Below are 23347 nucleotides of genomic sequence, written 5' to 3' on the forward strand. Positions count from 1 at the left end.
ACGACTGTCTCTAAATTTGACTATTCTTGATACCTCGTATAAGTAGAATCATACAATAGTCGTTCTTTTTGTGTCTGGCTTATTTCACTTTGCATAATGCCATCAAGCTTCATCCATGTCGTACCACGTTGGAATTTATTTCAGATTAAAGACTGTGTGTGTGTGTGTGTGTGTGTGTGTATCTCACATTTTGCTTATCCATTCATGTGCTCATAGCACATTTGGGTTGTTGGGTTTTGGGGATCTACTGAGAAATGGGATTCCTGAATCATAGGGTGGTTTCATAATTTTTTTTTTTTTTTGAGGAACCAAACTGCTTTCCACAGTGACTGCCTCGTTCCCACCAGCCATGCACAAGAGTTTCAGTTTCTTGGCCAGGCGCAGTGACTCATGCCCTTCGGGAGGCCGAGGCGGGGTGATCACGAGGTCAGGAGTTCGAGACCAGTGTGGCCAACATGGTGAAACCTTGTCTCTACTAAAAATACAAAAAAATGGCCGGGCGCGGTGGCTCAAGCCTGTAATCCCAGCACTTTCGGAGGCCGAGACGGGCGGATCACGAGGTCAGAAGTTTGAGACCATCCCGGCTAACACAGTGAAACCCCGTCTCTACTAAAAAATACAAAAAAAAAACAAAAAACAAAAAAACAAAGAAACTAGCCGGACGAGGTGGCGGGCGCCTGTAGTCCCAGCTACTCGGGAGGCTGCGGCAGGAGAATGGCGTAAACTTAGGAGGCGGAGCTTGCAGTGAGCTGGGATCCCGCCACTGGACTCCAGCCTGGGCCACTGGACTCCAGCCTGGGCGACAGAGCGAGACTCCGTCTCAAAAAAAAAAACAAAAACAAAAAACAAAAAAATTAGCTGGACGTAGTGGCAGGCGCTTGTATTCCTACCTATTTGGGAGGCTGAAGCAGGAGAATTACTTGAACCCCGGAGGCAGAGGTTGCAGTGAGCCGAGATTGCACCACTACACTCCAGCCCTGGCAACAGAGTGAGACTCTTGTCTCAAAAAAAAAAAAAAAAGTTTCAGTTTCTCTACATCCTTGGCCAGCCAATACTTGTTCACTTGTTTTTTGGATAATAGCCAACCCTAATGGGTATAAAGTGGTATCTCATTGTGATTTGGATTTACATTTCCCCAAGATTAATGGTGTTAAGCAGCATCTTGTGTGTTTGCTGACCATTTGTATATCTTCTTTGGAGAAGTACGTATTTAAGTACTTTGCCCATTTTTAAATTGGGTTTTCTTTTTTGTTGAGTTGTAGGAGTTCTTTATATATTCTGGATATTAACTCCTTATCAGATAAAAGATTTGCGAATATTTTCTCCCATTTCACGATTTGACTTTTTACTCTGTCGATAGTATCCTTTGATGCACAATTATTATTATTATTTTTTTGAGACAGAGTCTCGCTCTGTCACCCAGTCTGGAGTGCAGTTGCGTGATCTCAGCTCACTGCGAGCTCCGCCTCCCGGGTTCATGCCATTCTCCTGCCTCAGCCTCCTGAGTAGCTGGGACTACAGGTGCCCGCCACCACGCCTGGCTAATTTTTGGTATATTTAGTAGAGACGGGGTTTCACCATGTTAGCCAGGGTGGTCTCGATCTCCTGACCTTGTGATTCACCCGCCTTGGCCTCCCAAAGTGCTGGGATTACAAGCGTGAGCCACTGCGCCTGGCTGATGCACAGATATAATTCAGTTTATCTATTTTGTTGCTTGTGCTTTTGGTATCACACAGTATCTTTATTTAAGAGACAGGGTCTTGGTCTGTCGCTCAGGCTGGAGTGCAGTGGTGTGATCTTGGCTTACTGCAGCCTCCACGTCCTGGGCTCAAGCAATCCTGTTGCCTCAGCCTCCTGAGTAGCTGGGACTAGAGGTGCATATCACCATGCCTAATTTAAATTAATTAGTAATTAATTATTTTGTAGAGATGGGATATTGCTGTTTGCCCAGGCTGGCTTCTATAGAAGTTCCTGGGCCCAAGTGATCTTTCTGTCTCAGCTTCCTAAAGTGCTGGGATTACAGGCATGAGCCACCACACCTGGCCCCATATAATATTTTTACGTGGACACTGGTTGCCTTCAGAATATTTTGGGAATATATCAGGAAGTTTTCGAGCTCTCAGTGAAGAATAAAAATTTTCCAGACTTTCAGTTTTTTGCTTAGAAGTTCAAATTTTTATCATTAGTAACAAATATTATCAGTTATTTATCTTACAGTGACAGGTTCACTTTATTTATTTTTGAGAAAATGCCTACCACATTCTCCTTTTTTTTTTTTTTTCTGAAATGGAGTCTTGCTCATCGCCCAGGCTGGAGTGCAGTAGTGCGATCCTCAGCTCACTACAACCTCCACCTCCTCAGTTCAAGCGATTCTCCTTGCCTCAGCCTCCTGTGTAGCTGGGATTACAGGCATGCACCACCATACCTGGCTGATTTTTGTATTTTTAGTAAAGACAGGGTTTCACCCTGTTGGCCAGGCTGATCTCGAACTCCTGACCTCAAGTGATCCACCTGCTGAGATTACAGGTGTGAGCCATCACACCCAGTCTGCTAATGTAAATAAGCTTTATTTGTGTGGCAGACCTTTCAGGTAAAAATGCTGTTTTATGAAAAATAGCTAGTTCAGCTGGTAACAGTCTAAAGGTATTGTTCTTTGAGAATGCCATACCTCTTTGATATGCAGCATAATTTTTTAATGTATATTTCTCATTTTTGTTACACAGAATATTTAAAAGATGTATTCAGGGGTTGGGATTTAATGAAATTAGTAATTTTTATATCTTTTATGCATGCTCCTGAATGACGGTATTCTCATTACTAATTATTCACATATTCTGTTAGTGTTAGTGTCATAGTATATTCTGTATTTGTGTTTTGTGTTCAAGAATTGTAAAACTCATGGTATTACGTATTTTTTAATTTTTTGCTTATAGGATTCAGTGGTCCCAATTTAAAGGCTATTTTATTTTCAAACTGGAGAAAGTGATGGATGATTTCAGAACTTCAGCTCCTGAGCCAAGAGGTCCTCCCAACCCTAATGTCGAATATATTCCCTTTGATGAAATGAAGGAAAGAATACTGAAAATTGTCACTGGATTTAATGGGTATGCACTTAATACTGTTTTAAAGATTTAACTTTTAGCAGAAGATTATAGATTTTTCTTTTAGTTTTGATGTGTCTGGTTGATGATTGATTATCCATTAGAATAAATTATTTGTTTCTAGTGACATGTACTTGATGAGTTTTAGCTTACAACTATTTAAAATATTTACAGCCTTTTAAAAAACTTGAACCACCTTTTTATAGGTATCAATGGAAACATTCATTTATCAGGAAACATTTTAATGGTTTTTCTTTCCTGTTTTATATTTGGTGTTATGTCTTCATACTTTATACAGAACCTTTATATCATTGAGAAATCACATTTCTTTTAAAATGAAGTACTAATTTATGAAAGTATTGTAGTGAGTTTTTGTTTAGACTTTTGGATCCTCATTTCTCTCCCAAGTAACCTCTTGCTTGTTAGTTACAAGTAACCATTTTTGGGCCCTTGTAAAACATTAAAAACACCAAAAAGATATTCTGTACAAAAGTAAAACTCCCTTTGTTCGTTTTGTTTTGTTTTTGAGACAAGTGTCTCGCTCTGTCGCCTAGACTGGAATGCAGTGGCGCGATCTTGGCTCACTGCAACCTCTGTCTCCCGGGTTCAAGCAGTTTTCCTGCCTCAGCTTTCTGAGTAACTGCCACCACACCCGGCTAATTTTTTGTATTTTTAGTAGAGATGGGGTTTCACCATGTTAGCCAGGATGGTCTCGATTTCCTGACCTCATGTTCCGCCCACCTCGGCCTCCCAAAGTGCTGGGTTTACAGGCATGAGCCACCGAGCCCAGCAGTACTCATTTTTAAAGAAATGTTACTGTGTCTCATATTCTGTCATTTTAAATTCTTTGTTTTTAGGACTTTTTTTTGGTTTTGTTTTTTGTTTTGTTTTGTTTTGTTTGGAGACGGAGTCTCGCTGTCGCCCAGGGTGGAGTGCAGTGGCATGATCTCAGCCCACTGCAACCTCCACCTGCCGGGTTCAGGCAATTCTACCTCAGCCCCCCGAGTAGCTAGGCTAGGACTACAGGCACGCACCACCAAGCCCGGCTAATTTTTTTTAATTTTTAGTAGAGATGGGGTTTCACTATGCTGGCCAGGCTGGTCTCGAACTCCTGACTTCGTGATCCGCCCACCTCAGCCTTCCAAAGTGTTGGGATTACAGGTGTGAGCCTCCGCGCCCAGTCAGGACTTTGTATTTTTACGGTTTCCTTTATTTGAAGGGAAGAAGTGTTTGTGAAGTTGAATTATTCAATATTTAGTTTGGCATTAATTTGGGCTGTGGAACAACAACAATGCTAAATATAATGAATTGTAGTTTTTCTAACCATGAATTCATAGTTAGAATTAGATATTATTTGAAGGATTTCAATTGTATTTTTAGATGGCATAAATGGCTTGATTCTTTAGGTATTTAATTGCATGGGATTTCAAAATAAGATAGTGTAATCCAGTTAATGGTTTGCTTTACATCATATTCCACTGTTTTTAGGTTTAAGAATTTTGCTTGAAATGTCAAACCCTTATGCCTTGACTTTGGGTCTGTTACAAAAATACTTTGGGGGAAGAAATCACAGCTTTTGTCTTTGAGGTTCATCAGTTATAGTTACCCCCGGGGGCCTGGGATGGGAAGGAGAGACCTGTTTTCACTTTGCACCCTGTTGGACTGTTGAAAGTATTTAACCATATGTATATATTTCCATATCGATCTTAATTTTAAAATTTTTCAGAAAAAGGAAAAAAAACATTTCAGAAGCACTTATCCAAGAAATAGCCACATGATACGTTTTAGAAGCATGTTGCATAAGATTTACTGTTGAACTAAATACATTCAAGATAAGAATACTTCTCGGGGTTATTTGTAAATTGTACATATATATAAATAGTACTTAGATATAGTGACTCATCTTTTATTTCAATAAATTATGGCCGTCATTTAAAAATAAAAGTTAAGGTGAAACAGGTCAAATTATGCCGCTGCTTAGTGATTTACAAGTGATTTACTTGTGATTCTGACTTAGTAATAGCAAATACCATTTTCAGTTCTTTCACATTAAGTTGGGCTAGAAACAAATACATGTATTATATAATTATGTATACATATTATAATAAAAATATAAATGTAATTGTGTATTATGTATTTATTACATAAATCTAAATATTTGTAATTTCTTAATCTGTAAAAGAGGTAATTCACCTACTTCAGAAAATGATTTGAACAGTCATTAAATGCTTGAGCATTCTTCTTTTAAAACTTTTTATTTTTGAACCGTTTTTATTTTATTTTATTTTATTTTATTTTATTTTATTTTATTTTATTTTAGTCAGAGATGGAGTCTTTGTCACCCAGGCTGGAATGCAGTGGTGCCATCTGGGCTCACCGCAACTTCCGCCTCCCAAGTTCAAGCTATTCTCCAGCCTCAGCCTGTCAAGTAGCTGGCATGACAGGTGTGTGCCACTGCACCCAGCTATTTTTTTTTTTTTTTTTTTTTGAGACGGAGTCTCGCTCTGTCGCCCAGGCTGGAGTGCAGTGGCGCGATCTCGGCTCACTGCAAGCTCCGCCTCCTGGGTTTACGCCATTCTCCTGCCTCAGCCTCCTGAGTAGCTGGGACTACAGGCGCCCGCCACCGCGCCCGGCTAATTTTTTGTATTTTTAGTAGAGACGGGGTTTCACCGTGGTCTCGATCTCCTGACCTTGTGATCCGCCCGCCTCGGCCTCCCAAAGTGCTGGGATTACAGGCGTGAGCCACCGCGCCCGGCCAGCACCCAGCTATTTTTTAATTTTTATTTTATTTATTTTATTTTATTTATTTATTTATTTTTGTATTTTTAGTAGAGACAGGGTTTTACCATGTTGGCCAGGCTGGTCTGGAACTCCTGACCTCAAGTGATCTACCTGCCTCAGTGTCCCAAAGTGCTGGGATTACAAGCATGAGCCACTGCACTTGGCCCGAACTTCTATTTTTTAAATCTGATTTTTCAGAATGGCAGTTTATGAATCACTTTTTCTGAGCAGGCAGAATCTAAGTCTTATTTAATCAGTGATACATTAAGATTTTTCTATTTTTAATTTACTTTTTTTGTCTGTATTTTAATATATGGGTATGTTGAAACGTCTAAAATTTTCAATTTTTGCGTTTTATATATACAGTTTTTAAAAATACTTACTAAGAAGTAACATTTTGTTGGTTTTCCACCAGTTTGAGGGTTTGTCCATTCTTATACATTCCTCCCCCCAATTTGTAATAGATTATCTTTAAATTACAAAAGTGGTGTATGTTCATGCTTTTAAAAAGATCCCCAGTGTTACAGAAGTACATAAAGAATGAAAGTAGAATCATGCTATATGCTAGTTGTAATTTCCTTTTAGAGAAGCTTCAACATGTCTATATTAGTACATTTAAAGCTATCTTTTTATTTATTTGAAATGGCTGCATTGCTTTCTATTATGTGAGTAGATTATAAGTTTTTATTTGCCTGTCCTGATTGATGGTAGGCATTTATTTTTTTGGCTGTTAACGAGCAGTGCTTGTAGTGAGCATCCTTCCACATATGTTTTGTTGATGAATGTCATGTTTTGAATGTATGTATAGATTGTTGCCTCTTTTTTTTGAGGTGGAGTTTCGCTTTTGTTGCCCAGGCTGCAATGGAGCGATCTTGGCTCACCGCAACCTCCCCCTCCTGGATTCAAGGGATTCTCCTGTCTCAGCCTCCCGAGTAGCTGGGATTACAGGCATGTGCCACCATGCCCAGCTAATTTTTGTGTTTTTAGTAGAGATGGGGTTTCTCCATGTTGGTCAGGCTGATCTCGAATTCCTGACCTCAGGTGATCCTCCCACCTTGGCCTCCCAAAGTTCTGGGATTACAGGCGTGAGCCACCACACCCGGCCACATTGTTGCTTTTTTTAATTTGTAGAAATGTAATTGCTAGTTTAGCTTATGAACACTTAATTTTCAGTTTATCAATACTGCAAAATTGATTTAGCAAAATGTGGTTGTTGATGCTTTTTTCATTTGTAGTAAGTGCAGATACTGTAATTCTTCAGTACTCTATATGTGTCTATATTTGTGTTTCTTTGGTTGCAAGTGAAATGGAACATCTTTTTATGTACTTACAGCCTTTCTGTGAATTGCCCTTTATATCCTCTTTTGGCTTTCTTTTGCTAATTTTCTTATTGGTAAGTTTTTGTTATTTTTGCTTTTAATTTGTGAAAGTTTTATATTAAATGCTTCCTAGTATTTTGCTATAAGAAAGATTATCCATTTTCTAAATTATTTTAGTGTATTATCACAGTACAAGTGGGGTTTTTTGTTTGTTTGTTTTTTGAGACACTCTTGTCACCCAGGCTGGAGTGCAGTGGCGCAATCTCAGCTCTCTGCAACTTCTGCCTCCCAGGTTCATGCCATTCTCTTGCCTCAGCCTCCAGAGTAGCTGGGACTATAGGCGCCTGCCACCACGCCTGGCTGATTTTTTTGTATTTTTAGTAGAGACAGGGTTTCACCGTGTTAGCCAGATGGTCTCGATCTCCTGACCTTGTGATCTGCCTGCCTTGGCCTCCCAAAGTGCTGGGATTACAGGCGTGAGCCATTGCGCCCGGCCAGAGTACAAGTTTTTCCCTCTTTGAAGTGGAAATTGTCCATGCATTTGTTTACTTGATATCCTGAACTATAAGCTTCTGGAGAGCTGGGGTAACAGGCTTTTCCAAACAAGGCCTAGAAGAGTGAGTGCCTGAATATAGTAGGTTCTCAAACAGACAAGTATGGATTGACTAGATGCATGGATGGATGGATGAATGAGTAAAGAAAAGAATAAATATTGAGTAACTGGGCACTAGAAAAAAAGAATAAAAGTGTATTTATATCTGTATTTTGTGTATTGAGGCATAGAAGAATCAGTGGAATGCTTAATTTCTTTTTTTCTTTTTTTTTTTTTTTTTGGTCATTTTCTTGTCTTTTAAAATTACTTTGGAACTTTAAAATTTCATAAAATATGGATTATAGCTACTCTCCAAAACTGAAGTTACAGTTTGAGAAACACCAAAAATTAAAATGAACGAAACTAAAAATTTTAATGAAATGGTCAATTAAAAGACCATTTTATGCCCTCTGATTGGGATTATAATAAAAAACAGTATACGGGTTTACTCAAACCAGGGCCATTTATGAAAATCCTCTTCCTATTACAGAGACCATGAATATAATTTAGGAATTGCTAATAGGTAATGGTTGATTCCTATAATGGCATATACACGAAGAGGCATTTTGAGGAATAGAGAGCGTGTAAGTTACATTCCTGGAAGTTTTAAAAGATACCATTTTATGTTCTCTGAATTTTTCAAAATGAAAGAATAATGAATATAAAAGTAAATTAATCTCTCAAGTCTTGACCCTTTCTTGTCAATGCTGTTATCTCTAAGACCTCTCTGAAGTAGGCCACCTCCTCACTCTGGGAACAGTAGACTAAAATAGCGTTCTTATATATTTATGAGGAGGTCTGGAAAGTGGAAACCTTTTTGATACCTAATAATCTTTATATCATCTGTTAGGCAAGTACAGTCAGTCACAGCTGAGAAGTATTGCTCGTGATCTTTTAAAGTTATATATGAGACTTTTGTACTCCAAAATCTGGATTGTAGAATAAAACATAACTGCCATTTGATTTTCAGTTTGTGTGTGGTTTGCTTTACGGTTAGCTCCAGATAATTTGGGGACTGAGAGAATGGTTCTTTAGCCATTTATTACTTTTTTGTCTGACACTGTTGATCCACTTTATTACTTCCTGATTTTTGTGCTCCCTAATTGACTGGGGAAAATAGGTGGTTGTGCTGTTAATTATTTGTGTCAGTGTTTGTTGAGTATATTAGTTAAAATGTACTTATTTGTGGCAGATTTCTGTCTCTCTCACACAAACCCATACCCACCCACCCCTACTTGTTTTTTCTTTACCCCCTTTCTTTCTCTTAGGATAATTACTTGAGAATTGGCATTATTATGTAACCACCCCTCCTTACTGTTCCCCACCTGGTCTTGTCTAGTGGTAACATGGCTTGATGTGATACTCTCTTTAATAAACTTAAAAATTGAAAATAACAGAAGTTAATTAACGTTTTCTTGCTAGATATATTTAATGCAAATAAAATAACAATTCATACTATAGGAACTCCAAGAGATGATTAACTTTGTTAAAAGTTTTGACAATTGCTATAGATGAATTTTGGGTTAAGGAGTGGTGCAGACTTTAGTTTACTTACATCATTGGGGTTCCTTATTATTATTAAAAGAGGCAAATTAGCCAGGCGCGGTGGCTCATGCCTGTAATCTCAGCATTTTGGGAGGCTGAGGCAGGCAGATCACAAGGTCAGGAGATCGAGACCATCCTTGCTAACATGGTGAAACCCCATCTCTACTAAAAATACAAAAAATTAGTCAGGTGTGCTGGCAAGTGCCTGTAGTCCCAGCTACTCTGGGAGGCTGAGGCAAGAGAATCGCTTAAACCAAGGAGGCAGAGGTTGCAGTGAGCCGAGATTGTGCCGCTGCACTCCGGCATGGGTGACAGAGCGAGACACCATCTCAAAAAATAAGTGAAATCTGTCATTTGATTTGAGGCTTAAAATTATATGTGTATGAATTTTTTTTGGTGGGGACAGAGTGTTGCTCTGTTGCCTGGGTTTAAGCAATTCTCCTGCTGCAGGCACCTGAGTAGCTGGGATTACAGGTGTGCATCAACCACGCCTGGCTAATTTTTGTATTTTTAGTAGAGACGGGGTTTCGCCATGTTGGCCAGGCTGGTCTCAAACTTCTGACCTCAGGTGATGCACCCGCCTTGGCCCCCCAGAGTGCTGGGATTACAGGTGTGAGCCACTGCCCCCAGCTAATTTCGCCTCTTTTAATAATGATAAGGAACCCCAATGATGTAAGTAAACTAGTGTCTGCAGCACTCGTTAACCCAAAATTCGTAAATATAAATATTTATGAATGTGTATGTTTATGTAAATATTAAAGCCTGAGTACAGAAAGAGCATATTGCTTCAAGTAAAGCTAATATCACATTATTCTAATGGTATTTCTGACTTTTGTAAGACTTTGTAGGTGTAAACAAAATTATGAACTTGTTCAGTCTTTGATAATAGAGATGTTAGTTTCCATGAAGTTGGTTAAGTTTAAATCAGTATTTATGTTAACTAAGACATCACTAATGTCATTTAGTCAGAAAAGACAGTAAAATCTACATATACATGGGTAAAACGAAAGTGAATGACTGTTTTGACTTTTTTTTTTAGTGGGATGTTGGATTTTTATGGTCATTTCTTTAGCTTTTTACTCCAATAGCCTCTGTGCTACATGTTACCTTCCTTTGTCTTTTTCATGTTGAAAAATTGCTTATATAATATAAAATTAAGATAGTTAACTGATTTTCTTAGAGTCTGAATGAAGTGTGCACTTATTTTTTGAGTGCCTTCTTTTCAACTTAGTACTTTTATAGAAATTTAGGTTAAAATACATACTTAGGACATTATTTCTTTAGTGTTTAGCCTTACGACTTAAATTTTATTTTTTAAAAAAATAGCATTGAATTGCTACTTTATGTTGAGATGTCTTTCCCTGATATTCAGCAACTTTCTTGGTATTTGAATTTCCGTAGCTTTTAGGTGTACAAGACTTCTGCTTAAAAATAAATAAATAAATAAATTGGGACAGCTTGCATTCAAATTAAGATACATAAGGTAAAATGTACGATCCTATTAATTAGGGTTAGTTGTTTTCCTTGGAATTAAGGGGAATATTTTTAAAGACAGAGCTGTACTTTTGGTTTTGTTGGTCTTTGGACCATTTGTGCCTTCCCACAATCTCTGTCAAAGAGTAGACGGAATGATGACAATAAGAACCAAGATTTATTGAGCTTTCTAAAATATTTTAGGCACTGTTAGATGATTTAATACGCCATATACATTATGTCATATTTAGTCGTCATGATAATCTTTAAAGTGTACTTGTTCAGAACCCTTGTTTTCAGACAAGACTCATAAGACCCATGAAGACTTAGGTAAATTTGGTTTGAGTAAGGTCTCCTAGTGGGGTAACATACGTGTGTGTGTGTGTGTGTGGTGTGTGTGTGTTAAAATATGTATATATTTAGCAAAGGTGGATCCTTAATGTGTGTGTGAGGGTTTAAAAAAATGTTACTGGATGTTGTAGGCACAGTTTTTAAAAATTTGAGCTGCTATCTAGTCATGTCCTTTTTTCAGTTCCTTCTATCTTCTTAGTTTTCCATTTTACCATGATTAAATCAGATGATATATCTGCAGAGTAAAGCCAGATGCTGCTTTTTTTTTTTTTTTTTTTTTTTAATTTGAGACAATCTCTCTATCACCCAGGCTGGAGTGTAGTGACTCGATCTCGGCTCACTGCAACCTGTAACCTCCACTGCCCGGGTTCAAGCAATTCTTTTGCTTCAGCTTCTCAAGTAGCTGGGACTATAGGCCAGGCTGGTTTTGAACTCCTGACCTCAGGGGATCCGCCTGCCTCACTGTGCCTGGCCCAAAGCTTTTTGTTTTACAGTATACCTTTGCTAATGAACATCTGGTCACCACTCCCCACCAAATTTAAGGATTTCAGTTCAGACTTTTCATTGAGAATGAGTGGCATGTGTGTTTAACACTCCTCTCCGTATATTTGCTTTTCTTAGTAGGTGTGGAAAAAGTCTTAACATTTTCAGAAGTTAGAATAAACTATTTTGTATGCTATGTCTAATGGATGAGTATCAGAGAGCAGAGCTTTCATATACTCATACCAAATGCATTCATTTTGTACTGGCTTATCTGGTTTATTCTTGTGCCTCCTTTTAGAGGCCTACCTCAAATTGTTTTCCCCATGTCATGCCTACTAAGCTTGGCGTACAGTTTATTCTGTCTCCATGGCACTTTCTATACAACGTTGTTATTTATTACTGTAATTGTAATTGTTTACATGTCTTTCCACTGTGCTGTTGAGCAAGGTTGGTATTTCTAGTTTATAATAGGCTCTTATATGTATGGAATAAGTTTAAAAGTACAGTGTGTATGTAAAAGACCTTTCAATGCTGTTGTTACATTCATTTATCATGCTAATATTTCCAGTAGATACATTGATTTGCAGGAAGTGTTTGGTTGGGTTTTAGACTGTCATGTGAGAAAAGGAAGTGTTGTGTGACATTTCAGTGCCATCTATTGGATACTTGATAAAATGACTTTTAAAAGCTTCTTTTACTTTTTGAAATAACAGTCATTTGAAAAAAGTTTCTGAAATTGTCTAAGAACTTAAACTCATTTTATCATAGGCTGTTATTGCTAGCATTGCTATGTAAACACATACCCCCCCTCCCAAAGCAGTATTAATATTAACCAACACATAAAATATTAATAATTGGCTACAATTTAACTTAGATTTCTAAAGAAAATTAGCCAAAACATTCAGTGTAAATGTTGTTAAACAAGAAGTTTTAAAATACTCATCTGTTAAAAGTAATTTTAATTAGTGAGAAAACAATAGGTTTTAATGTGGGAAAGAATTTTAGTTGGAAGAAAAAGCATAACGACTAGACAGTATTTTTCAGTTAAGTACTATTTGAATACCCAAACACTTGTTGAATACCCAAACTGTTGGTGCGATTTTGTATATTTTGAATAATAAACTTTTAATTACAGTGTCACTATGGGGTGATTAATGAGGAAAATAGCTTAGATGTGGTGTGTGTGTAAGGTTTGAAGAGCAGTGAACTAGAAGAGGAGCTAAGGTGAGTTATACCACTAACATTCCGAAGTCCACGATGATACTGGGTTTCATGGACAGACAGTTGAGAAACTGACACTGTTTGTTATACATGCGGAAAATGCTTAAACATTTTAAAAGTGGAGTTTTGTGTATTAGCTATAGATTTCCAATTATGTGTTGTCTTTATAGGAATGAAACAGAAGATGTGTAAGCTTATTGTTTCATAATTAATAATGCTGTTGGTGTGCTTTGTACTTCCCCATTTAAAGGGATTCTTCGTTTTGACATTATACTTCACTCTGAGTAGATTTTCAAAAGCAAAAAAGTATTCTTCCTCAGAAACCCAGAGCAATTTCTAGTTGCTTCTGAATGTTTGTGTTTTCAGGCAAACATTGAATCTTTTATTCTGTGCCTTGTCTTTTGGTAAAACGGTTTTCTCACTTTTAGGTTTGGATTCGATTTTAGGTTTGAGACAAAAGATTGATTCTTGGACTCTCAAATTTATTTAAAAACATTTGTTCTCCTATCAATAACGTGTACTTTAAGCATCTTCAGAATTTTTTGCACGTTATACTTTGAACATAAGAATAGCATTGACACAAAGAATATTAGAACCAAATGTAGTTTATCCAGTTAGAAAATAAACAACTATAATTTTGTAAAGTATGTGTGGTACAGTGGAAAGGACATGAGATTTGAAGTTAGACTGGGTTTGAGTTCTGGCATTATAACTCACTAGCTGATATACCTTGTGGTGGAAGAAAATTCTGTGTCACACTGCCTATAAAAAGTGAAGACCTTTGTGAATGTTAACTATTAATTTGAGGCTTTATAATTCTTTTCATTAAAGAGAATAAATAGATTGGTATGGCAGACACTGAAGTCTGAAGATTTATGTTTGTACTTCTTAGCTGCATTTGTCCTACCTCGTGCTCATAACTGCTGTTCTGTTCAGTTTGTAATACTTATGAATGCTAATAGCTACATGAGCTCAAAACTTAAAAATATTTATAAAATGATTTTAGTTCCAACTTATATCAGTTTTGTATTTACTACGATCAAGCAAAAATTGAAGTATAGTGAAAGTATTCGGTAAAGTTAAATAAATATTGTTGTGTATATTTTAAGTTGGATTAAACGTGTAGATTATATATGAAATTGTAATAATGGAGCAGAACCGCATTTAAAATACTTTATTTGTGGTTTTGTGTGAACATTTTAAAGAAACCTTTCAGTGCAGAAGAATACTTGAGGAAAATTTTCTATATTAAATAAACCCCAGCTTGATTATTATTTGTGTTACTTCTGTTGTAACACAAATCAAATTATCAGGATTTAGAATATTACATAAAAATTTTTTCCTCAGTTTTGAAGCTTTCTGTTGATTTTGGGTGTTCTAAGTTGCTTTAAAAAAAATTCCGTGAGTAAATAGTAGGTTTATATGTTTATGGGGTACATGAGATATTTGGATACAGGCATACAATGCGTAATCACATCAGGGTAAATGGGGTGTCCATCACCTCAAGCATTTATGTGTGCTTTGTGTTACAAACAGTTCACTTATACTCTTAGTTATTTTAAAATGTACAATAAATTATTGTTGTCAACCTGTTGTACTATTAAATACTAGATCTTATTCATTCTATCTAACTATATTTATTTATTTATTTATTTATTTATTTATTTTTTGGAGACAGAGTCTCGCTCTGTCGCCCAGTGGCTGGATCTCAGCTCACTGCAAGCTCCGCCTCCCGGTTCACGCCATTCTCCTGCCTCAGCCTCCCAAGTAGCTGGGACTACAGACGCCCGCCACCTCGCCCAGCTAGTTTTTTGTATTTTTTAGTAGAGACAGGGTTTCACCGTGTTAGCCAGGATGGTCTCGATCTCCTGACCTCGTGATCCCCCCGTCTCGGCCTCCCAAAGTGCTGGGATTACAGGCTTGAGCCACCGCGCCCGGCCTAACTATATTTTTGTACCCATTAGCCATTCACCTCTCCCCGCCTGCCTTTATTGCTTTTTAAAGAAGGGAGAGTTGGTTTTTTGTTAAATAGAAAGGTATGCTTATTTTATTGTCTACTTTTAAAAGACTCATCCGTTTATTTCCCTATTATAGCATTTTCTTTTGTAGCTTAACACATGGGTGAGTAGATACAGCTTTACCTAGCAAAAGAAATAATGTTCCTAGTTCTCTTGATTATCAGTGATCTCACACTGTAAAATTATATTTTTTTGCAGTATCCCTTTTACTATTCAGCGACTATGTGAATTGTTAACGGATCCAAGGAGAAACTATACAGGAACAGACAAATTTCTCAGAGGAGTAGAAAAGGTATTTATTTTATTATTGGAATTATATTATGCTGTGGTGTAATAGCTTTTATTTCAGAAAAGAACATTGAGTAAGATCCGTTTCAGGTACCACTTCTTGAAATATGTTTTCTAGCCTACCTTGAGTTTCCCAAATTGTTTTCCAAATTGCATTCTATGTTTTACGGAGAAATTTAATAGGAGCGGGTAGAGGAAGGTTTGTGTGTTGATCATTGAAGTTTGGGGGAAAGCAGCTTATTATTTCTTGGAAATTCATAGTGTACATCAACTTATTAAAGGTTCTGAGAAGTTATAATTGCTATTTTAACTTTATAGAGCGTTTTATAAACTTACCCATGGAATTCATTTTCCCAATTCTGGAGTTCAGAGGTACATAACTTGGGAAACTTGTTGGTGCCAAGCATGTAAATGAGGTATTGAGTAGAAACATGCAGGTCAGATTTAGAGATAAACATTAATGTTTGTGTGTGGAGGGGGTTGAGGGAGTGTTAGAATAAGGGAAGGGTATTCTGAATAAAAGAAATGGTGTGGGCCTGGTGCGGTGGCTCATGCCTGTAATCCCAGCATTTTGGGAGGCTGAGGTGGGTGAATCACGAGGTCAGGAGTTCGAGACCAGCCTGGCCAACATGGTGAAACCCTGTCTCTGCAAAAAATACAAAAACTAACCGGGCGTGGTGGTGCACACTTGTAAACCTAGCTACTCAGGAGGCTGAGGTAGGAGAATTGCTTGAACCTAGGAGGCGCAGGTTGCAGTGAGCTGAGATGGCACCATTGCACTCCAGCCTGGGCAACAAAGCGAGACTCTTGTCTCAGGAGAAAAAAAAAAAGAAGGAAATGGTGTGAAGAACAAAGACTCAAGGTATTTAAGGGAATGAAAAGTAAGAAGATACTGACTTGTCTTGAGTGAAAAATGAAGGAGCCCTGTGAGAACCAAGATTAGACTAATGGGTTCTAATTTTCAGTTGATGATTGGTCCAAAAACACTTCAGTGTTCATTTAAGGATCTGGTTCAAATTCACTTTATTTTACCCTGGGAACAGGAATCAAAAACCATTACATAGTGATTTACAATAGTTCTTGAGGCCATACTGGATTAATATATTTTGTTGATCCTCTGTACACTCAATTGAATAATATCCCCAAAGGCCAGGAAACTGAGATGGCTCATCAGTACTTATTTTTCAGCTCCAGGAGTTGTAATAATTACATTTTTGAGATCTTTGGATAAAGAAGCAATATGTTACAGTAGTCATATCAGGTGCCCTGCCTTTAAATCAGGGTTGCAGTGCTTCATAGTTGTGTGACCTTGGGCCAGTTAGTTTTCTCCTCTGTAAAATGTGGTTAATAATAGGGCTATGAAGGGGATTAAATGCAGAACACTTACTGTGACTCATAATAAACTTTCAGCGAACACTGAATATTAGTAAAGTTATTTTTACCAGGAAGATCATATAAATATATTACAAAAAAGGTTTGAGTCTTTCTGTGGGATATATGATGCAACATAACAGGCTGTGGATTGGGTGTTGCTTTGTAAGGAAAATCAATTACATGTGTCCTAAGTACTTCAATCTCTCAACATCTTTGTTGATTCCATCTGAGCTTAGTTCCTCTACTGCATATAGTATATGATGTTAGGGGTCTAGAATAACTAGGACAAAAAATAAGTAGGAAAAAAAATCAGTGGCTGAGTAGGATATTCTCTTTTGGTCCTTTGTAATTGTTTTAGTTTTTGTTTTACCAGTTTTCATTTTTAACCATTTATTTTCCTTCATTAGCAAAATTAGAATCAATGGAAATTTAACCCACCAGAGTGATTTTAGAAACAAATGATTAAACTTTATGTTGTAGTACTTTTCTTCATACTAAATCACTGATTTTTGTTATTGCAGAATGTGATGGTTGTTAGCTGTGTTTATCCTTCTTCAGAGTAAGTATATTTTTTCTATTTCTAGTATATTATTTACTATATTTAATCATTTTATTGCTTCTAATACATTATTCTTAAAACAGACTGAATTTTATATGTAATTAAGTGTGATAACATACTTGTGAACCTACCATTCAGTCCCCAAAGTAGAATATTACTGATAACATCATCTGTATGTTTTTTCTGGTAAAGAGATTTGGATTAAAACGATTGGTGATTTACTGTAATTTTAACATTGTTGGATTTCCATACTGTGGTGGCACCCATGTCCCTGAGATGCCATTCTAGATGCCTTTCCAGGGTATCTCTAGGGCATAATTCCCATGTTTGGAATAGTTACTTGATGGCTTTTCTCTTTATGATGGAAAATATTTCCAGTTGTCAAGATTTATATATGGCAAAGTAAGAATTAAATTTGGACACAATTTCTCAACCCTGGAACTATGGACATTTTGTGCCAGATAATTCTATTGTGAGTGGGTGTCCTGGGGATTATAAGAGGTTTAGCAGTGTCCTTGACCTCTACCCATTTATGCCAGTAGTGTTCCCCTCCAAATATCTTTAGACATTGCCAAATGTCCCCTGGAGATGTGAAAGGCAGAGAGGGGAGGTTGTTCCCTGCTGAGAACCATTGGTTTAAGGTTAATCTGACTCTGCTTTCATAGACTACTGAGTTACCCAGGCTGGACTGCAGTGATGAGTGATCGTAGCTCTCTGCAGCCTTAAACTCTTGGGGGCTTACGTGATCCTCCCACCTTAGCCTCCCAAAGTGCTGAGATTACCGGTGTGAACCACCACACCCAGCCCAATTTGTTTTTAGAATGTTCTCAAGAATATACTTACGTTGCTAAATAAGATACTAAAATAATCCCATACTATATTTCTTGACAGAAAAACTATTAAAAAATATATATATATGATAAAAATTTCCTTTATGAACAGAATATGTTTTGTTTTCCTAATGAATATGAGGTATTTTGGAAAAATGGTAAAGAAGTGCAGAGTCAAGTCATAGTGACTAATAATGGATTCTTTTCTTAAATTGTATGCCTGTGTTAATTCTCACAGTCTTTTTGTTTGGGTCTGTGACAGATCTTACAAAAGATCTTTTAGACCCATGATTCTTACCAAAATGAAAGAATTAAGTCGGAACCAATCACCCACAATGTCTCATCTAAGAAAGGACTCACAGACCAGCAGCCCAACAGATGACGCAATGGACAGGAGTGGGCTCCCTGACCGTCAAGGAAGTTTTGAGCTATCTGGGAAAAGCAGACAGTATCCACTGGATGCATTGGAACCCCAACCCAGCATTGGGGATGTTAAGGACATTAAAAAAGCAGCCAAGTCTATGCTAGACCCGGCACATAAATCTCATTTCCACCCCGTGACCCCCAGTTTAGTATTCTTGTGTTTTATATTTGATGGGTTACACGAGACATCACTGAGTGTTGGTGTGAGCAAGAGGTCTAATATTGTGGTTGAGAACAAGAACAAGGAAATGGATACTCCTTGTGCTAGCGGATTCAAAGATATGCCTAACTTTATTGCCCTTGAGAAGTCATCAGTTCTCCGCCACTGCTGTGACCTTTTGATAGGTGTTGCCGCTGGATCAAGTGATAAGATTTGCGCCAGCAGTCTCCAAGTTCAGAGACGATTCAAGGCAATGATGGCATCTATTGGAAGACTTTCACATGGTGAGAGTGCTGATCTGCTAATGAGCTACAGTGCAGAATCAGCCATAGACTGGATCAGCTCAAGACCGTGGGTCGGAGAATTAATGTTCACATTTCTTTTTGGAGAGTTTGAATCCCCTCTGCGCAAGCTACGCAAGTCAAGTTAGTTGCCAAGAAAGCACAGATGACAACCTATTATGCTGTGAGAATGTTTATCAGTGCATGGATGGCTCCATTGCTCTACCTGCCATTGTGTCTGAGATCCCAGTCTTTGAGGAGAAAAAAACAATGGTTAAAAAGACATTGGGGAAATATTTTGAGTTTGGGGGTGTACTTTGCCACCCCATTATTAGGCAGCTATCACCACAAATGTTTCCAAACTTAGCAGCAACGGCAAACTGCTGGCCCAAGAGGAGCAACCCCACATTTTCGGGATTTAAAGCTCCTGATGTTATACCAGGATCAACCATCACACTCCCTTTGCTTCAAATGGCATCTACCCCATAAGATCTTGAGCGGGGAGCATTGGGTGGAATCATGGATCCTTGCACTCTTAACATGAACTAATTCTCGTTGTTTTTTTAAAAAGGGGGGTGTGGTTGTTTACGCCTGTAATCCCAAAACTTTGGAAGACCGAGTTGGGCTGATCACTTGAGGTCATGAGTTCGAGGCTAGCCTGGCCAACATGGCAAAAAACCCCGTCTCTGCTAAAAATACAAAAATTAGCCGGGTGTGGCAGCGCACGCCTATAATCCCAGCTACTTGGGAGGCTGAGGCACAAGAAACGCTTGAATCTGGGAAGTGGAGGTTGCAGTGAGCCGAGATTGCACCACTGCACTCCAGCTTGGGTGACAAAGCCAGACTCCATCTAAAATAAAATAAAAAACAAGTCATCCACAAGTATATTTTCTTTTCTTATAGGAAAAACAATTCCAATAGTTTAAATCGAATGAATGGTGTTATGTTTCCTGGAAATTCACCAAGCTATACTGAGAGGTGAGATTCTAGATTTTTGATACCTACAGATTTTGCATTGTCCTGATTTTGAGTAGCAGGCTTAGTGTACTTTCTAAAAATTGGGCATTTTATGGATACTATAGGATGAACTACATAGAATTAGTTAATTTGGTAAGGCATGGACCTGAAAACAAAGTTGCAGCAAATACTTCTGTGATATATTCACATCAGCATACCTTAAGAGGGATGACTTTTTATAAAAATAAGAAATGATGTTCATTTATCTTATTATAGGTCTAATATAAATGGGCCTGGGACACCTAGGCCACTTAATCGACCAAAGGTTTCTTTGTCAGCCCCCATGACAACAAATGGGTTGCCTGAGAGCACAGACAGCAAAGAGACAAATTTGCAGCAAAATGAAGAGAAAAATCACAGGTTTGTATGTGTTTTATATTTATTAAAAGTTAACATTTCATCAGGACTTACCACTATTTATAAGTTCTGAGGGACAGAACAAGGTTTTCATGCAGTTTATAGGAGCACTGGCTTCTCTTTGCAGGTGTAGCAAATGTTGAAGGTGGACACAGACAAGACTTTAAAATTGCTACTTTGTGGAGACTGTTTATGTAGGGTCTAAAAGTAAAGTAGATATGATCCATTTTATTTGTTATTTCTGAAAGTTACTTGAAAAGAGAAAAGATCTTTATAAATAAATTGGTTTTGTGAATCGTTTCTCACTGTAGTTCATAAAAGGACACCTTTTATTTTTATCTTCAAATTTTCTGTATCATTTTAAGGGAAGGAAGACTAATTGAGGGAGAGGACTTAGAGAGTATGTGTGTATGGAAGACTTGTGGGTTTATTGTAGGAGAATATTTAACTTACTGGAGAATTGCACAGAAAGGTCATACAGCTTTTCTGAGTCCACCTGGGAATTATTCATCAAACGGTTTAGGTTACCTTGAAATTATTCTCTTGTGTTTTTCTTTGCTCAGGTGTTACAATTTAACTTTGACACTAAAATACAATTTAAAACATTATTTAACCTTAAAAATGGGGATGTAGAAGATGGGGAAAATAATCTTATTAATGACACTTTAAAAAAACATTTACAGTGACTCTTCGACATCTGAATCACAAGTTTCCTCAGTTAGCCCTTTGAAAAATAAACATCCAGATGAAGATGCTGTGGAAGCTGAGGGGCATGAGGTAAAAAGACTCAGGTTTGACAAAGAAAGTGAAGTCAGAGAAACAGCCAGTCAGACAACTTCCAGTGAAATTTCTTCAGTTATGGTAGAAGAAACAGAAGCATCATCTTCATCTCAGGATAAAGACAAAGAAAGCCGTTGTACCCGGCAGCACTGTACAGAAGAGGATGAAGAAGAGGATGAAGAGGAAGAAGAAGGTATTTAGAGACCATCTGTAAAAGGGTGGAGTAAGGAGATCCTCAAATTCTTGTACTTCATTTTTTTCGTGAAAGAATTTTACATAATGGAACTCCTTATAATGCTGATGTTGGGCTTTTCTCCCACCTGTATGTAGTTGCTGCTGAATTTCAGGGGATGTGATTTGAACTATAGAATATCAGAATTCATGAAACTTAACTGTGGAGGTATTTTGAAAATAAAATTTAACTACAACAACATTTGCTTATTTTTAGAGTCTTTTATGACATCAAGAGAAATGATCCCAGAAAGAAAAAATCAAGAAAAAGAATCTGATGATGCCTTAACTGTGAATGAAGAGACTTCTGAGGAAAATAATCAAATGGAGGAATCTGATGTGTCTCAAGCTGAGAAAGATTTACTACATTCTGAAGGTGGTGAAAACGAAGGCCCTGTAAGTAGTGGTTCTTCTGACTGCCGTGAAACAGAAGAATTAGTAGGATCCAATTCCAGTAAAACTGGAGAGATTCTTTCAGAATCATCCATGGAAAATGATGATGAAGCCACAGAAGTCACCGATGAACCAATGGAACAAGACTAACTATTTAGAAACATTTAGATGCAGTATTTTACATACAGTTCTGGTTTTAACACTGTATAAAACTTTTATGTAATAAAGTGGACCTTTAGTTTTACAAGAGAAGCAGGTTGTAAAATAAAGTACTTTATGGATAATTCCTGAAAGAGTTGTACATGTAAGAACTGTGAATATCAGCTCCTCTGGGTCCTGCTTACCTTACCGCTGACTTTTCTTTCTTTCTTTTTTTTGGTCTGGGCAAATCAGTGGTTTGTGTATAGATTTTTTTTTTTTTTTAATTTAGGATTAAAGTTTTTAAACTGGAAGGTAATTATAATTTTGAAAAGTTTTTTGAGATTATCACTTTTAGTTTATACATATGCAAGAAGCTTTTTGTCTTGTCTCTTTCTGATAGCTCTAGCAGTTTTCATATTTTGGTCATAGTTTCAACATTTTAACATGTGAATTATAGGGTTTCATGCTGGTTTCCAGATTTTATTGTTTGGCTACGTACTATGGAACTTTAAGTCATATATACATACATATATATATATTATTCTAAGGGGGGAAATGTTATATTTTTCTGTTTCTATAAGAGATGAATACAGTGGATACTTTTTCTATTGGTAATGATTGAGTTCACCTCTTTCAGAAGACATTTTCTTTCTCTTCTGAGTAATTGAAATAAAATCTGGCCCTTGTGAAACCCTGGAAATCTTAAGTCTGTTGAAATACCAGGTTAAACACATTCCAAGAGATCTGTTCAAACTCAAATTCTTTTGTATACTTCTGAGGTGCCTGAGAAAAAGACTTCATTATTTATGAGAAAATATGCTTTATCTTGGAAATTGTGTTCAAATGTTAGCTTACTATTTTGTAGAATGAATGTTTATGAAGCTGATATGAGACCATCTCAGAAGAACCAAGCAGGTTCCTTGACCTTTTGCTTGCTTTTCTGAACATTGTGAATATTACACGTGTCTTTCTAAATTATTCTAGAGTATGCAAATGTCAATGGTATGGAACACCACTGTACTGGAAGAATTAATATATTACTTTAGTATGTACCTGAGCTAAATGACTGAAGCTTTAGGGGTGCATAGAAACCACCATAATTTGTATGACATTTTGGAGTGAATTAAATATTTTTGAACATGCTTCTTCGACAGCCAGTGTTATATTTTTCAGATCAACACAAAGCACAATGATTACTCTAAATTCAATATTTTCAAATTTACATATTTAAAGTCATGCAAACTGCAACTTCCCTGTCAAAATTACTGGCTGCCAAATTTATACCTGTTTCTTCAACTGTACCTTTTGATATTTAGAGTTTTTAAATTTCTGTAAAGTAGATTTTGTAGAATGTAATGTGTTCACTGCCTTTGTGAAGCGGTATATAATTGTATAATTTCTGTGTGTAAACTGAATGCTTGGGCTTTCAATACAGTATTCATATAAAGCAATAAATATTAATGTTATGAAATATTCGAGTACATTTTTATCAAAATATGGAAGAATCCCCTTTTTTTAAGTTTCAGATACCTGAAATACACAGATGGGCTTCTAAAACTGATGCAAACAGTTTCTGACACTGTATCATATGCTTTTGGGTGATTTGGGGGGCAACCACAAGTTTTGCGT

At 37.1% G+C, this 23347-nt stretch overlaps 2 protein-coding genes across 11 annotated transcripts in view; both read left to right on the forward strand.

The window, feature by feature from the left end:
* The window catches only part of PPP4R2 (protein phosphatase 4 regulatory subunit 2), a 73317-nt gene extending 50128 nt beyond the window's left edge, over positions 1-23189 (forward strand). For 6 of the 10 annotated variants that reach the window (XM_077993335.1, XM_077993329.1, XM_077993332.1 and 3 more), the window contains 7 exons: positions 2934-3104; positions 15083-15176; positions 17068-17105; positions 19703-19777; positions 20033-20176; positions 20857-21146; positions 21402-23189. In XM_077993335.1, coding sequence (XP_077849461.1) covers positions 2934-3104; positions 15083-15176; positions 17068-17105; positions 19703-19777; positions 20033-20176; positions 20857-21146; positions 21402-21727 — 1138 coding nt within the window. In that variant the 3' untranslated portion in view covers positions 21728-23189. Of the gene's footprint in view, positions 1-305; positions 427-2933; positions 3105-15082; positions 15177-17067; positions 17106-18708; positions 18803-19702; positions 19778-20032; positions 20177-20856; positions 21147-21401 lie in introns of those variants that run through there. The other 4 variants (XM_077993330.1, XM_028844366.2, XM_077993331.1 and 1 more) reach the window with 3 other exon arrangements.
* Positions 18026-19354, forward strand: EBLN2 (endogenous Bornavirus like nucleoprotein 2). Its single transcript, NM_001265951.1, is given in 1 exon segment — positions 18026-19354. A coding segment is annotated over 1 exon segment (819 nt). The 5' UTR covers positions 18026-18129; the 3' UTR covers positions 18949-19354.
* Positions 23190-23347: the final 158 nt, after the last annotated feature.

The sequence above is a fragment of the Macaca mulatta genome, chromosome 2 (genome assembly GCF_049350105.2).
Source record: "Macaca mulatta isolate MMU2019108-1 chromosome 2, T2T-MMU8v2.0, whole genome shotgun sequence".
Classification (NCBI taxonomy): Eukaryota; Metazoa; Chordata; class Mammalia; order Primates; family Cercopithecidae; genus Macaca; species Macaca mulatta.